The sequence below is a fragment of the Enoplosus armatus genome, chromosome 6, assembly GCF_043641665.1.
Source record: "Enoplosus armatus isolate fEnoArm2 chromosome 6, fEnoArm2.hap1, whole genome shotgun sequence".
Lineage (NCBI taxonomy): Eukaryota > Metazoa > Chordata > Actinopteri > Centrarchiformes > Enoplosidae > Enoplosus > Enoplosus armatus.
In genome coordinates this window covers 4,966,834-4,980,576 of record NC_092185.1, presented here as the reverse complement: position 1 = coordinate 4,980,576, position 13,743 = coordinate 4,966,834, and the positions used below count along the sequence as shown (strand labels likewise).

Below are 13,743 nucleotides of genomic sequence, written 5' to 3'. Positions count from 1 at the left end.
TGTGTGTTGTGTGAGATTTCTTTTAGACAAACCAAAGTTGTGTTTACATTCAGTGTTAGGGACCAAAAAGTGTGAATCCTTGAACTCCTTAAATCCAGCATCGTTTACGTCCATGTTTACTAGTCTTCTTCTTCTTCTCTGCCTTTGCTGGCGCATTGCTGCATATCTTGGTGTGTTTCTGCCGCTTGTAGATCGGTTGAATAGTGTGACACCATTGTTAGGACTGTGCATCATCTCACCTGCGTGTGCAGGAGAAGAACAAAACAGGGGCCCACTACAAAAACAAAAGCTCTACTACCGGTCTAAAACTCCACAGGGAATCTTTAACTAAGCCCGCTCTTAACTTTTGAGTGCAAAATTTCATTACCCTTCATGAGTTTTATTTGATTTGGCAATTTATTCTCAAATGTGAGAGCTTTTACAGCAGATTCTTCCATTGTTTTCTGGCCCGTAACCTTGTGATTTGCTCCCAGAATTGTCATGAATGAGAGTTGACAAAGTGAATTTGACCGTGGTACACTTGAGTATTTAATTTTCAAGAGCATGGAGCTGTGAAAAGTATTTCTAAAACTGCTCAAACAACAGTTTTTTAAACGCAAATTTAAGCAGCTGAATTAGGTAAAATAGGTCCATGTCCACATATTTGAAATACTGTGAGTGAGTTGTGTCTAATGAGATTCATTAATTAAGTTTGTTTATTTGAGGGGTCCTGTTGTGTCTTAAATTGAGTCCGTCTCAGCTACAGTACTCAGACTCCAATTGTGCTACTGTTACTGACTGAAGGGCCAAATACTTCAGCAGTGAACATTTAAAGATGCATTAAGAAAGACCCCAAAAACAAGCTGACAGACACACAGTCGTGTGATTACCACCACATACAGTAGTTGTGGCTAACATGTTAGCAAAGAGCTGCCTACTTCCTCCTCCAGCTGACACACAGCAACATGATCGTCCCATTAAAGGCGTGTTTGCATTTAGCGGCATCATCTAATGACATCACCATGAGCCTCAGGTGCACTTTGTGTTTAGTGCTAACATGCTAACAGGCTAAACTTTGATGGTAACCATGGTAAACCTGCTAAACATTCTCAGTGTCGTCGTGGACATGTTAGCATGCTGACCTTAGCTTTTAGCTCAAGTGAAACCTCACAGAGCTGCTAGCGTGACTGTAGACTCTTAACGTGCTTTCAGACAGTGAACCATCATGAACACAGAATGCAGTGGAAAGGAATCGTGTGCGTTTACTCCTGCCATTGTGTTTACATTGAAAACAATGGAGACGGTGGCGACTGCTGGCTGTCTGAAAGCATCTTTAGTCTTTAATCTGTCTCTTGTGAGTCCCCCAACTTTATGGAAGTGCAATACTAAAACGGCACTTTAATGTCAAGACTGCTGCTCTGGAGTTGTTTTGTATTTTGTGTTCTTCTTGAGATGTCTTTTGGGAGTTTTTCAAAGCTGATGCAGCCGCTGTGCGCTTCCTCCAGGGTTTTAAGAAGTCGCGGTCGTACATCGCCGCTCAGGGTCCTCTGAGGTCGAGCACCGAGGACTTCTGGAGGATGATTTGGGAGCAAAACGTCAGCGTCATCGTCATGATCACCAACCTGGTGGAGAAAGGAAGAGTGAGTGAGCAGATCTCAATTACACAGTCTGAATTTACTTACTTGTTTGTGAAGTGAAATATTCCTGGACATTTATTGTACTTCACAAATAATCTGAGACTGCATCTGATACTGAGCGTCAATTTAACTATGTACATGCTGATTATTGTTCACATATATATTCTAATAATGTAAAATAAAGGTAGAGAAGTTGGAATATTTCCCCCTTAAACTCCCAATCCAGGTCTTAAATGTCTACTACAATTTAATAGTTAGTTTCCAGATTGAATCATACTGTAGTCCTTTTATACAAAATTTCATACATAATGAATCAAAATGCCGTTTTTATTTTATTTAAAATACAGAATGTTAAATGTGATTAAACTGGGTGAGAAATTAAAAGTGAAATGAACTACATTTAAATTTGAAAGACTTTTATTCACGTTGAATAAAGTCAAAAATCTCATTTGCATTTTCATCGTAATTCACAATATTTGATGTGTTAACTGTCTCCTCAGAGGAAGTGTGATCAGTACTGGCCAGCGGAGGTGCAGGAGGAGTACGGCAGCTACCTGGTGAAGGTGAAGAGCAGCAGAGTGCTCGCCTACTACACCCAGAGGACCTTCACTGTCAGGAACACCCACGGCAAAAAGGTCAGACAAATAGCCAATCAGATCACAGAGTGACTGTAGTGGCTGCCTTCGAGTACCCTCATAAATATGAACATGTATGCGCTCAGTGCACTTTAAGGATCAAACAAACCGACTAGTGAAACTAGCAATTCTCTGGCCATTGGATATTGAAGGTAATGTCGATCAAATATTTTAAAATATTCAAACATTTTCTCTTTTCCCACACAAGATATAACCGCTAATGCAGTTCAATATGAACAGGATTTGTAGGAGATACGGCTGCGTCACCAACACTCAGTGGTGATCTCAGCCTCTCCGTCATCCAGATATTTTGAACTGTGGCGAATGTTTACTCTTTTTATCTTGTACAGACCTGAAAACAGACCACAACCATAGTAAACTTTATTTATAGAGCATCTCACGCCCATGAAGTGTGTGGAGTCTGGAGTGTGCCAGTTTGCAGTTTTATTATGAACGATTAATTGAAAAAGCAAATTTCAAACAAATATTGCATTTTAATGATGTAATAATAAACTCAAAGTAAAATAAAAATACATTCTTTTAATTCTGTTTTTAAAAAATGTTGTCCTTGTTTTTTAGCTGTATTCCTATTCTGTGTGTAACATTAAGAGTCAAATTCCTTGCATGTGTACCATAAAGCAGATTCTGATTCTGATATTAAGTTTGTTAATATTGGCTAACTTTAGTCACCATAAGCTAAAGTAGTCATACCTGTAGCACAACTTGTGAGTTATAAGTTGAACTTTTCATTAGTAAGTGGAAGATTGTGCATAATCTGGCTTTAAAATAGGCAGAATATAAATTAAACATAAACGCTATAAATAACAGAAACAAATGAACAAAACTCAGATTAGAAATCCTTCTCATATGTCCATGATACATACTGTATCTACTGCGAAATCAACACACACAGCAGCCTTTAAGTTTATGGCACCACTGAAGACACTGAGTTCCTGCTGGAAATTGTCTTTTAATCCCTTCCTGTTTGGTCTTGTCCACCTGCAGGGCTCCCAGAAGGGGCGGAGCAACGAGCGGACAGTGATGCAGTACCATTACACTCAGTGGCCCGACATGGGCGTCCCAGAGTTCGCTCTGCCGCTGCTCAGCTTCGTCCGCAAGTCTTCCAGTGCCAAGACGGACGACATGGGGCCAGTGGCGGTGCACTGCAGGTCAGATCTGAAATACCTAAAGATGAGATGAAGCTTTGTTTTCATTTTCATCCTCAGGTCAGTAAATCCTGGATCCATCTTGTTTGTCTGTTTTCTTTCTTGTTGCTGTGCAGTGCTGGCGTGGGCCGGACGGGCACGTACATCGTCCTGGACAGCATGCTGAAGCAGATAAGAGACGAAAACACAGTCAACATCACAGGCTTCCTCAAACACATCCGCACACAGAGGAACTACCTGGTTCAGACAGAGGTCAGAGGTCACCTTTCTGTCTGTCCACACGCCACCATCAAATGTTACATTTCAACAGGCTGTAGTTTGAACCCAGGAAGCATTTGCACAAATCATAGTTTAACTACATGTTGAAATATAATCAGTTATTTCTTTTCAAATCTTTTTAGCCACGCTAGCTGCATGTTGGTCTGTCATGTTTCATCAAGAAAAAGTGCCAAGAGACAGCAGTATGCACAAAATGTAAACAACAGTTCTATATAACCCAGTCAGTGCAGGTTTAATAACGGTGAAGGTTGGTAGAATATCTTATTATTAGACAGAAGGTGCCTGCATCACTCACTATGCTCGAGCAGAGTCTAACCTCAGCGCTATCTGTCTCCTCTTCTCTGCAGGAACAGTATGTTTTTATCCATGATGCCTTGGTGGAGGCCATCTTGTCCCGAGAGACAGAGGTGGTGGCGGCTCACCTGCACAGGTACGTGGACGAGCTGCTGATCCCGGGGCCTGCGGGGAGGACGCGCCTGGACAACCAGTTCAAGGTGAGCAGCTCATCAAACAGTTCACTCTGTGTTCGCTGAACTTTTGTCTCCATTTAGACAAAAGACAGAAACTGTGTAACACAACAACTACTCTCTGCTCTGTAATATGTATTTTTAATTGTGTTATCACATTTTTCACAGACAATTTGCTCAATTGCCACGTTGGCAAATGTGTTTTTTCCTGGTTCTTTCCTCCATTGTTTTTGTTGTTGTGATTTCTTGTCTTGTCGCAACCAGAAAATAGTCCACACCCCAAAATGTCTCCAACATCACCTAAAAAAAAGTCAGGCAAACATTGGGAATGAGACATGAATTTATAGGTTCAACAACTAAATTCAAAAGAATTGTTTATATAAATAACAAAGTTTTAAGTAAAACTAAGTTTATGTTGTTTCTTGTACGAGGGACGATCTAAAAGGTTCTGGAACATAAATTGACAGAAAATATTTGATATTTACGGCTTTATCCTGACCTTAAAGAGGTAAAAGGGTTGTAAATTAAGTATGTTGTTACCAACATATGTAATTGTTATTACAAACATTGAAACAAATGCTGAACTTCATTTAAAAATGTAAATATTTAGTTGAGGATTATCGTAGGTCACTGTTCATAGATGCTTTGTAAAAAAACATCGGCACATCTGAACAGAATGATGCAGTTCTGATCCTTCAGTCACTAACAGATGTTTGGTGTTTTCCACAGCTGGTTTGTCACTCCGGAGGGAAGCAGCGTGACTACTCTGCAGCTCTGCAGGACTGCAACCGCAGCAAGAACAGAAACGGTTCTGTGATACCTGGTGAGTCCGACATGTTCAGGAGCCGCTGCGTTTATAGGAAAAAGAAGACGTCAGTTGGCCTGATGTTAATGTTTATTTTGCTGACGTTTTTTGAGAAATTAACTCCTATCTTCTATCTGTCTTTGCAGTTGAGAGGTCGCGAGTCCGCCTGTCTACGACACCGGGGGAAACGTCAGACTATATTAACGCATCCTACATCACAGTAAGAACAAACTCATTCTGTTCAGGTTTAAATCTTCTCCAGGCTCAGATGAGGAGATGGATATCAGTGTGGAAGTCAAACAACAGGAACATCATTGATACGAAGCCATGGTTCTGTCTCTGCAGGGTTACAGGCAGAGCAGCGAGTTCATCATTACCCAGAATCCTTTGCCTGGCACCATAAAGGACTTCTGGAGGATGATATGGGACCACAACGCCCAGGTTGTTGTGTCGCTGCTGGGTACGCTGTCAGGCGGGGTGAGGAACTGTTTTACTTTATTGACTGAATTTGGTGTGATTATTTCTCTCTGTGCAACAATGATTGATCACCGGTATATTCAAATGTGTGGTTGTGTTTCAGCAAAGTCTGTGCACATTAAGTTAAACATGGGGATATGCACTTATTGTTCTTTTAGTGATTAAATTGTTCAGATGGATATCAAAAAAGAACTACAGGAATTGTCAACACACAAACGAAAGCGACAAAAGCCACCATTGCTGGCCGTTACATCTAAATACAATCCACATTTAACACTTAAACAATCAATTCAGCTGATTTAAAAGGATTTATACTTTGTATTTGGTTTCACTTGTTAATTAACCGCTAACACAGCAAAAGTGTTAAAAGGCGGAATAACGGGAGTTTTTCCTGCTCTTACCACACTGCCAACATGGCATGAATGCAGCATGAACACACAGACATGAGATTGAAATCCATCTGAACATCTTTCTCTCACAAAGAAAGTAGAATAAGAGCATTTCTCAAAATGTTAAACTATTCCTTTAAAGTTTAATTGTGATGTCACAGGAAGATTTAGTTAATCTCTAGTGTATCAGAATGTGATGTAACCGTCTGCTGACTTCCTGTGTTGTTAGACGGAGGAGGAGGAGGAGGAGGAGCAGCTGTGTGTCGTTTGGCCCCTTAAAGGGCAGCCAATCAGCTATGACATGTTCACTGTCACTCAGAGGAGTGAGAATCACATCTGTCTGACCAACGAGGACATGCTGGTGGTCCAGGACTATGTACTGGAAGCCACACAGGTTAGTGCAACCTGGAACATGACAACTTCACTTCGACCACAAAGTCGTTAAAAACAGTTGACCCAGTGCAAAAAAACATGTTTCTTGTAGTGGTTTCTATTTATGAAGTTCTATTTTAATTTATCCGGGTTTCTGCATCTCCAATAGATTAATTTGTGCTGCTCACAGCATTGAAAAGTGTAATTTAAAACACTAACAGTGTGTGTTACTGTTGTAAAATACACAGAACTGAAGAGAGAAAGACCATGAAATGTTTTAAATGTTGTTTTTCAAAGATGTGAGCAACACAAACTAAATCACATTGACCTCCATTCACCCAGTAAGGTAAAACTGGGAATTTTTTTGTGATTAATGTATTCACTTTTTTAAGCTGAAATCGGCCAATAAATACCAAACAGCTCAAGTTTTATGATGAGGTGGCAACACTATGAGGAGTCTTATCATAATACTCGTGAAAGTATCGTAATTACGACTGGGAAACCAAGAAGCTCAGATACACAAAAGCAAACAAACATGAATGCATCATGTCCATCAAAATTCCAACGTTGAAGATAATTAAAGTCGAGATGAAACGGCATTTTGAGAGTATGTAATGTCCATATTGTGACGTGTTTCCAAGTGAAACAGGAAAGCAGGCGGGAGGACATAACATTGGGAGGAATTTGATTTGAACGTTGAAAAGTGGGCGTGTCATAACCGACGTACCATACTGTTGCTAGCTTTCTAATGAATGTTAGCTCTGTACCGCTAAAAGTTGAAGACTGATTAATGGATGGATGTCATGTTATTATTGGTTGACATTGGTTCAAGCTTATCTAAGCACGTCATATTTTGATTGACAGGAAGAAAACATGATTAGATTTTGACATAAGAATACAAAGAAGTAGATTTTATATAACATTTTTTGGCATATATTGTTAGATAGGTGCACAATATGAACGGGGATGTGATCTAAAAGGGTTAAAAGGGAATTTTTCATTTCATCTCAATTTTAAATGCAATTTGAATGGATATAGACCATTTTAACTCCCACACAACCAACTCTGCAATTATATACAACCGTCTTAAGTTGGCCTCATCATAAACATAGGAATCTTTCACATCTCTCCCATCCATCCAACATGATGTGAACATATGAAGCCAGATTAATAATTTATATGATATGAGATTTATATCATAAAAATGATTATTAATGATGTGTGAACCAGTGTTGGACTTTTAACCAAAGGACAAAAACTCACTCTTGTGAACTGTTCCTCCTTATCTCCACAGGACGACTACGTTCTGGAGGTGAAACACTACCGCTCCTCCCGCTGGCCGAACCCAGACAGTCCCATCAGCAACACCTTCGAGCTCCTCAACCTGGTGAAAGAGGAGAGCGCTGCCAAGGACGGCCCCACTGTGGTCCACGATGAGTAAGATCTACGCCAACTGGTCAACGTAATCATTGAAGGATTCTTCTGTGCAGTGAAAATCAGGACTTTTTTTTGCTTTTCTAGTGTGGGTGGAGTCACGGCAGGAACATTCTGCGCTCTATCGTCTCTGACTTGCCAGCTGGAAGCTGAAGGTTCGGTCGATGTCTTCCAGGTGGCCAAGATGACAAACCTCATGAGACCAGGAATCTTCAGCGACATTGTAAGGCTGTCGTCTGTCTCACAATACGCTGATGATATTGTACTGTCTGTTAGACCGCTTGTGTCACTTACACTTGAGAGCATTTATGCTTAAAGAATAATTCCAGTTTATTACAACTTGGGTGTTATTTTCATAGTTTTGTTCATCACTTTTATTAGTAATAATAACATGGTATTCACTAACTAATAACTAAGATCTGGGAACACCAACAGTCAGACGACGAGACAGACGAGAAAACGAAGGCAAACGGTAAATTGATTATCTAAACTGTCAGTTTACAGCCCCGCCTCTCTTCAGTGATGTCACCAATGTTCCCAAATCTCAGCTATTAACATGAGTACAGTGTTATTATTATTATTATTGATAGAAATAATGGACCCAACAACTAGAGGAGTGGTAGTATAAAATTCATCATCATTCATCAATCCTGAAATACTACTATTAGTGCCTAATTATAGCATTATAACAGTACAACTTTCAACTTAAACACCATAAATACAAGTAGGCAGCTGACTGACTGAGAATGACTGTGGAACATTATGTAATGGCATAATTGTTGGTGTTATTTTCACTACGGTATAGCATAAAAGTAACATATTTTACAGGTCTTTAATTTCAACATATAAATAATAAAAGCTTATTGAAAAAAGAAAAAAAACATTAATTATAGGTAAAATGGCAACTGTGTTCAGTTGGTACATTTACAATTAATAAATTCCATTTAATTGGTAAGTAATCTAAACACAGGTCGGCTGAAGATATCATAGGATTCAGTGATAAAGGAATAATGTTCACAATGGCACTTTTCTTTTCCAGTTGACTTCCAAGGAAATTATTCAGAAATTACAGACCTGTAAATTAACATTTTCCCAGAGTAACACCAGGAAACTGACACACCCAATGAATATAACAGTTTGTTACCTGTTGTTGATCTACAGGAGCAGTACCAGTTCCTGTACAAAGCCATGCTGAGTCTCATTGGGACGCAAGAAGACGAGAAAACCCTCCAGTCCTCCGACAATAACGGTACCATCGTGGTGGGGACCGCCAGCACTGCAGAGAGCCTTGAATCCCTGGTGTAACCGCCCCAAAAAACACACAAAGAACTCTTGTTTAACTTTTACAAATGAGCAACAGCATTTTGTCCTTCCTCTTCAACCACCAACAGAACTTCTCCTGGTTCCAGACTCACGCTACAACTACTAAATAGAAATCCTCGTCGTTCAGGACTCTGTGTTGTAGTCCGAGGCTGGCATTGGATCTGGACTCCCTGCGGTTTTGTAACGTGTGCCTTTTTGTATTTTTCATCCTGTACTTCTAACTTTGATACAAGCTGTAGACTAACTGTCCGATGTTTTAACGCTGTACTGCCCTGAGACGTTTCACTCAACTAACAAACTCTTCCTAGACCTTTGTATTTATTGGCACTGAGCCAAATGTGAGGAAAAAAGGGAAAAACTGCATCTTTTTACATCAAATGAGATATTTTGTTAGCTTGTGTTTTATAGAGCTCATGCACTGAACTCCTTTCTGTAAATACCATCGCAACGGTAGCAGCAGTGTGCTATTGAAGTCAAATATAAAATAAGGGCCTGGAATAATAAAAAAATAATAATAATCTAATGTAAATAATATTATAGTAATCAACTCGATGGACCAAATTTCTATTTATACTTTTAGATTTTTATATTTTACCATTTTTAGTGCATTCAAATGTTATGGTTAATTCTAATTGCTTAGTTGGAGAACATTAATGATTTTATATTCTGGATTTTGTAACAGACTAAATGTGATGCATGGGGTACTGACATGTTTGTTTTTTTTAGCTGGACATGAAACACTGCTGGATTATTAGCTAGGGGATTAAATAAGTGAAAGAACACCAAAGAAAGAGCCTGTTGGACTGTTTTGTTACTCTGTGCAGAACCACAACTACAACTATACTGCACATAACACACTTTTACCTACAAAAAGATTCATGTAAGTAAAGGCAGAGGGGTCATAAAGACAGTCAGACATCCTCTTCAGAGCTGCCCCACTTACACAGAATCAGAAACCTGGACACTGTTCGAATCATGTTCCATCTAAACATCATATCCTGAAAACCAGGACAAGATACTAATACACATGTACTGTAGACACACTCATTAAAAGTAGGCCATAGTCGGGTCACAATATACCTGCTCAATATACCTTCATCATCATCTTGATAGATGCATATAAATGAAAAGAAATTTATTCAAAAATGTATTTACAGCTTTTTTGACAGAATTTAAGTTTACATACATAGTTTATAGGAGTGGTTCCCAACCTAGGGGTCCCGACCCCCACAGGGGTTTGCAAAGCTCCACAGGGGGTCGTGAAGCCGTCTTGATTAAGGGTGTAAGTATTTTTATATATATAAAATATATGAAATATTCATGCTTCAATTAATTTTTGTGAACAAGAAAACTAAATTTAAGGGTTATTTTAGAAGTTTATATATGTTTTTATTTATTATAAAGCCAGGCTGGTTGGACTATTTAAACGTATCTACGATAAGAAATAAATAGAAAATCATAATACAGACGTAGAATTGTGTTCCTAAAAATATGAGGAAAAATCGTCTGATACTTTTCTCTATTCAGAATTTTATACAAATTAATTTTCTTAACTTCCTGCAACTATTAAGTTGACTATTTAGGTTAATTACAGTACAATTAATTATTCTGTTATTGTTTTTTACGCACTGAATATAAAGATAAGATAAAGATATTTCAAAAGAAGGCTTCTTTTTCCCCTTTTTATGTGGGTGGGTAGCGGTGGGGGTCGTCAGTGTATATACAATGGTAACATAGGTGTCCCTTAAGAAAAAGGTTGGGAATCACTGGTTTATAGTACCAAATTACATCAAATTGTCATTGTCAAGAAAAGGGGTCATCCTCTGGGGAGCAAGGATGGGATTGGGACTTTTAATTCAATTTTAAATCGCTTGGTAGCAATACGTATTAGATAATAGGTAATAATTTAGACAGTGCTTGATAAGCTATTTTCACAGATAAACAGGCGTCTTTTTCTACTGACATTTTGATTTCTGGGATAAAAATTAAGGACAATGAAGAGGCAATCAAACACCGGCTGATAAAGCGGGTTACATTTGCATTTTAGGCCTTTAGCTGATGTGTTTATCCAGAGTGACTTACAGCAGCAGAATGAGCCTCAGCGCCTCAATCACCAGCCTCACAGACGACCAACAGGAAGGACGCCGAAGGTCAGAGGTCACAATGGCATGGAGCAAACAGGGCCTGACAGGAGAGAGGTGTTAATGAAACAAACACAGAAACAGAGAAAATAAAGACGTGGTCTGACGAAAACGGAGTCCTGTCCGACCTGTGGATTATATATTTTCCCTTTATGGAGTCATGCTTTAATCCCTGCACTGAACTGGTTATTCCAATTGATTTCCCGTGTTAATCCGGGCTAAATCTCTACAAGAAACGCGCCTTTTCAGGACAGAAAGTAGGTCAAGTGTCCAGACGTCGTCTTGACCGGCCGCCGTATCCACACCTTCATTTGCATTTTTGACTTTTCATAATTACATGCCCAATTATCCCCTGCTTGGTGGCCTAGTTTGCATGACTGCCTCCAAATTAAGTCGAAGCAAACAGGCTGATTGTCTTTTTTTCTGTTTTTTTTTCAAGAGGAGCTAAACTGGAGGCCGAGAAGACGTCAGAACAGGATCAGAGATACAAAATGTGGGATATTTACATGTTTTAACTGTTCCAGGGTCTGTTAAACAAAATCTTTGACTACGGCTTTAAACTCAAAGTCAGACTTTAGATAGACACAGTGGTGGAAGAAGTATTCAGTTGTTTTAAGTAAAACAAAGTACAAGTGTAGCTTCTCAATTACAAGTGAAAGTTCTGTATTTAAATAGGTACTTAAACTTTGACTAAAGTGTATTATAAGCAAAATGCACTTTAAATCACAAAAGTGAAAGTGTGCATGTATACTACTACTTTAATCTACAAATATTTTGGGTATAAATCTGAAAAGTACCTAATAACAGCCATCATATAAATAAAGTGGAAGAAGTAGAAATCAACAAAAAAAATAGAAAGTGTGTTTAGTATTTCAGTACTTCAGTAAAAGTGCTTTTTTTTTTTAAGTAATTTTCTAATTTGCTTAATTTCAGCATATGCATCATGTACTTTTTCGACACAGGACCACTCAACAAGACAGTTTTGAAATGATTAGTCAATCAATTAATTGTTGACAGACAAAAAATTATTTAATAACAATTTTTTATATTTGAATAATCGTCCAGTTAAAACAACCTCTGGTTTTATATAATTGAAAATGTAATATCTTCAAAAGGCCTCTGCTGGTACACCCTACCCTGAAGTACACTTTCAAATTGTTTTTGCCCCGTTCAACCTGGCAGAAAACTTCAGGAAGAATTCAGCAGTTAACAATTTGGAACAAGACAATTCAGCGAGTGAGTGAAGAAGAAGAGGACGTAGAAGAAAAGCAATCCAGCAGGAGATTCAAAGGTGTTCAGAAAGTTAGTAAAACATGATTTGGGAAAAGTTTAAAGGTTCAGTTCACCCAAATACCATCTTAAAAAAAAGGCATTCCACTTACCTGTACTGGTGTGCAGGCGTGCAGATAGTTTTGGTTTCACTTGCAGGTTTAAGATCTCTAATATCTCGTCACTGATACTGTGGAGCTGAATGGAACGTGGCGCTCAAAGCTTAACAACTTTACGTGTACTATAAGCGTTTAATTATAATGAATTAATATATTGATACATTTTTAAAAAACGAATATAAATGAATTAACTACATTAGCATTGAGATGCATGAATAAACGTAATCTTTGCATTCTTTTAACATTTGCAAATTAATAATCTGACTTTAAATAGTGAAAAAAAGAAATAAGAACGTAACAGAATCATTTTTATTCATGTAACCACATAATCATAAAGCAAAAATGTTCCATCAAAACAAGCTTTTACAAATAAACGTGTGTTTTGTAATCGTGAATGGAAAACATGTCAACTCAAACATTAAAAGACAAAACAAACAACAAAAATAAAAACTGTGTTCATGTTGGAAGTTTACCGGGAGGTAAATCAAACCAATACTCAAATAAAATGTTGATATCAGAGAATATAACACTAATGTGTTAGTGTTGATGTGTTGTTCCCTTTTGCTAACAAAATGTTTCACTTGAATTTGTAAAACCTTTAATTCTGAAGTGTCATTCAGATCCAAATCTACCAAAATAATAACACACTGGTGTTTAAAATCCTCTGGAGGCCCACATATGAACTACATATCAGGTATACATATGGATATATTATTTAAAAAATATATCTCAGCTACAGTAATATAACTCTCTCTCGGTTGCTTTTTTTTCTTTTACCCATTTAAAGCATCTAACAAACCATTGCAAGGTGACCACACTCCCCCCAAAACATAAAATAAATATTGATCAGGTGGTAGACAATAAATACTCATCAGTCTGGGAAACTTTAAACAGGTTCCACAAATACAGAATTCACTCTTTAAAACAAGTCAAATCAAAATTTCTACCTCTGAGCTCGACATTAAGCCGGGAGCCGCTGCTACTGATCACGTTTCAGTTACCGAATCGAGATCATGAGTTAATAAATAAATTCCAAAGATAAAACAATGGTAGTTGTATTGTATATATATTTTTTAGATATTACCCCATATATTTCAAATCGAAAATGTAGATTTTTCTAAATAATAAAATAATAATAAATTGAAATTTGACTCTAGGTCAGTGGCTTACATTGTTTTTACGTTGTAAAACAATATACATTAGTATTAAGCATAATCACAAAAACATTCTTGTTTTTGCATGAAAATAATC

At 37.9% G+C, this 13,743-nt stretch overlaps 1 protein-coding gene across 1 annotated transcript in view; it reads left to right on the top strand.

Moving 5' to 3' along the window:
* Nucleotides 1-9,741, top strand: part of ptprz1a (protein tyrosine phosphatase receptor type Z1a) — a 77,568-nt gene extending 67,827 nt beyond the window's left edge. The window contains exons 19-30 of the mRNA XM_070906732.1: nucleotides 1,485-1,619; nucleotides 2,117-2,251; nucleotides 3,257-3,420; nucleotides 3,534-3,669; nucleotides 4,044-4,190; nucleotides 4,893-4,986; nucleotides 5,115-5,188; nucleotides 5,314-5,445; nucleotides 6,076-6,228; nucleotides 7,501-7,643; nucleotides 7,728-7,863; nucleotides 8,802-9,741. Of these exons, the coding sequence (XP_070762833.1) occupies nucleotides 1,485-1,619; nucleotides 2,117-2,251; nucleotides 3,257-3,420; nucleotides 3,534-3,669; nucleotides 4,044-4,190; nucleotides 4,893-4,986; nucleotides 5,115-5,188; nucleotides 5,314-5,445; nucleotides 6,076-6,228; nucleotides 7,501-7,643; nucleotides 7,728-7,863; nucleotides 8,802-8,945 (1,593 nt within the window). The 3' untranslated portion in view covers nucleotides 8,946-9,741. The remainder of the gene's footprint in view (nucleotides 1-1,484; nucleotides 1,620-2,116; nucleotides 2,252-3,256; nucleotides 3,421-3,533; nucleotides 3,670-4,043; nucleotides 4,191-4,892; nucleotides 4,987-5,114; nucleotides 5,189-5,313; nucleotides 5,446-6,075; nucleotides 6,229-7,500; nucleotides 7,644-7,727; nucleotides 7,864-8,801) is intronic.
* The last annotated feature ends 4,002 nt before the right edge of the window (nucleotides 9,742-13,743 follow it).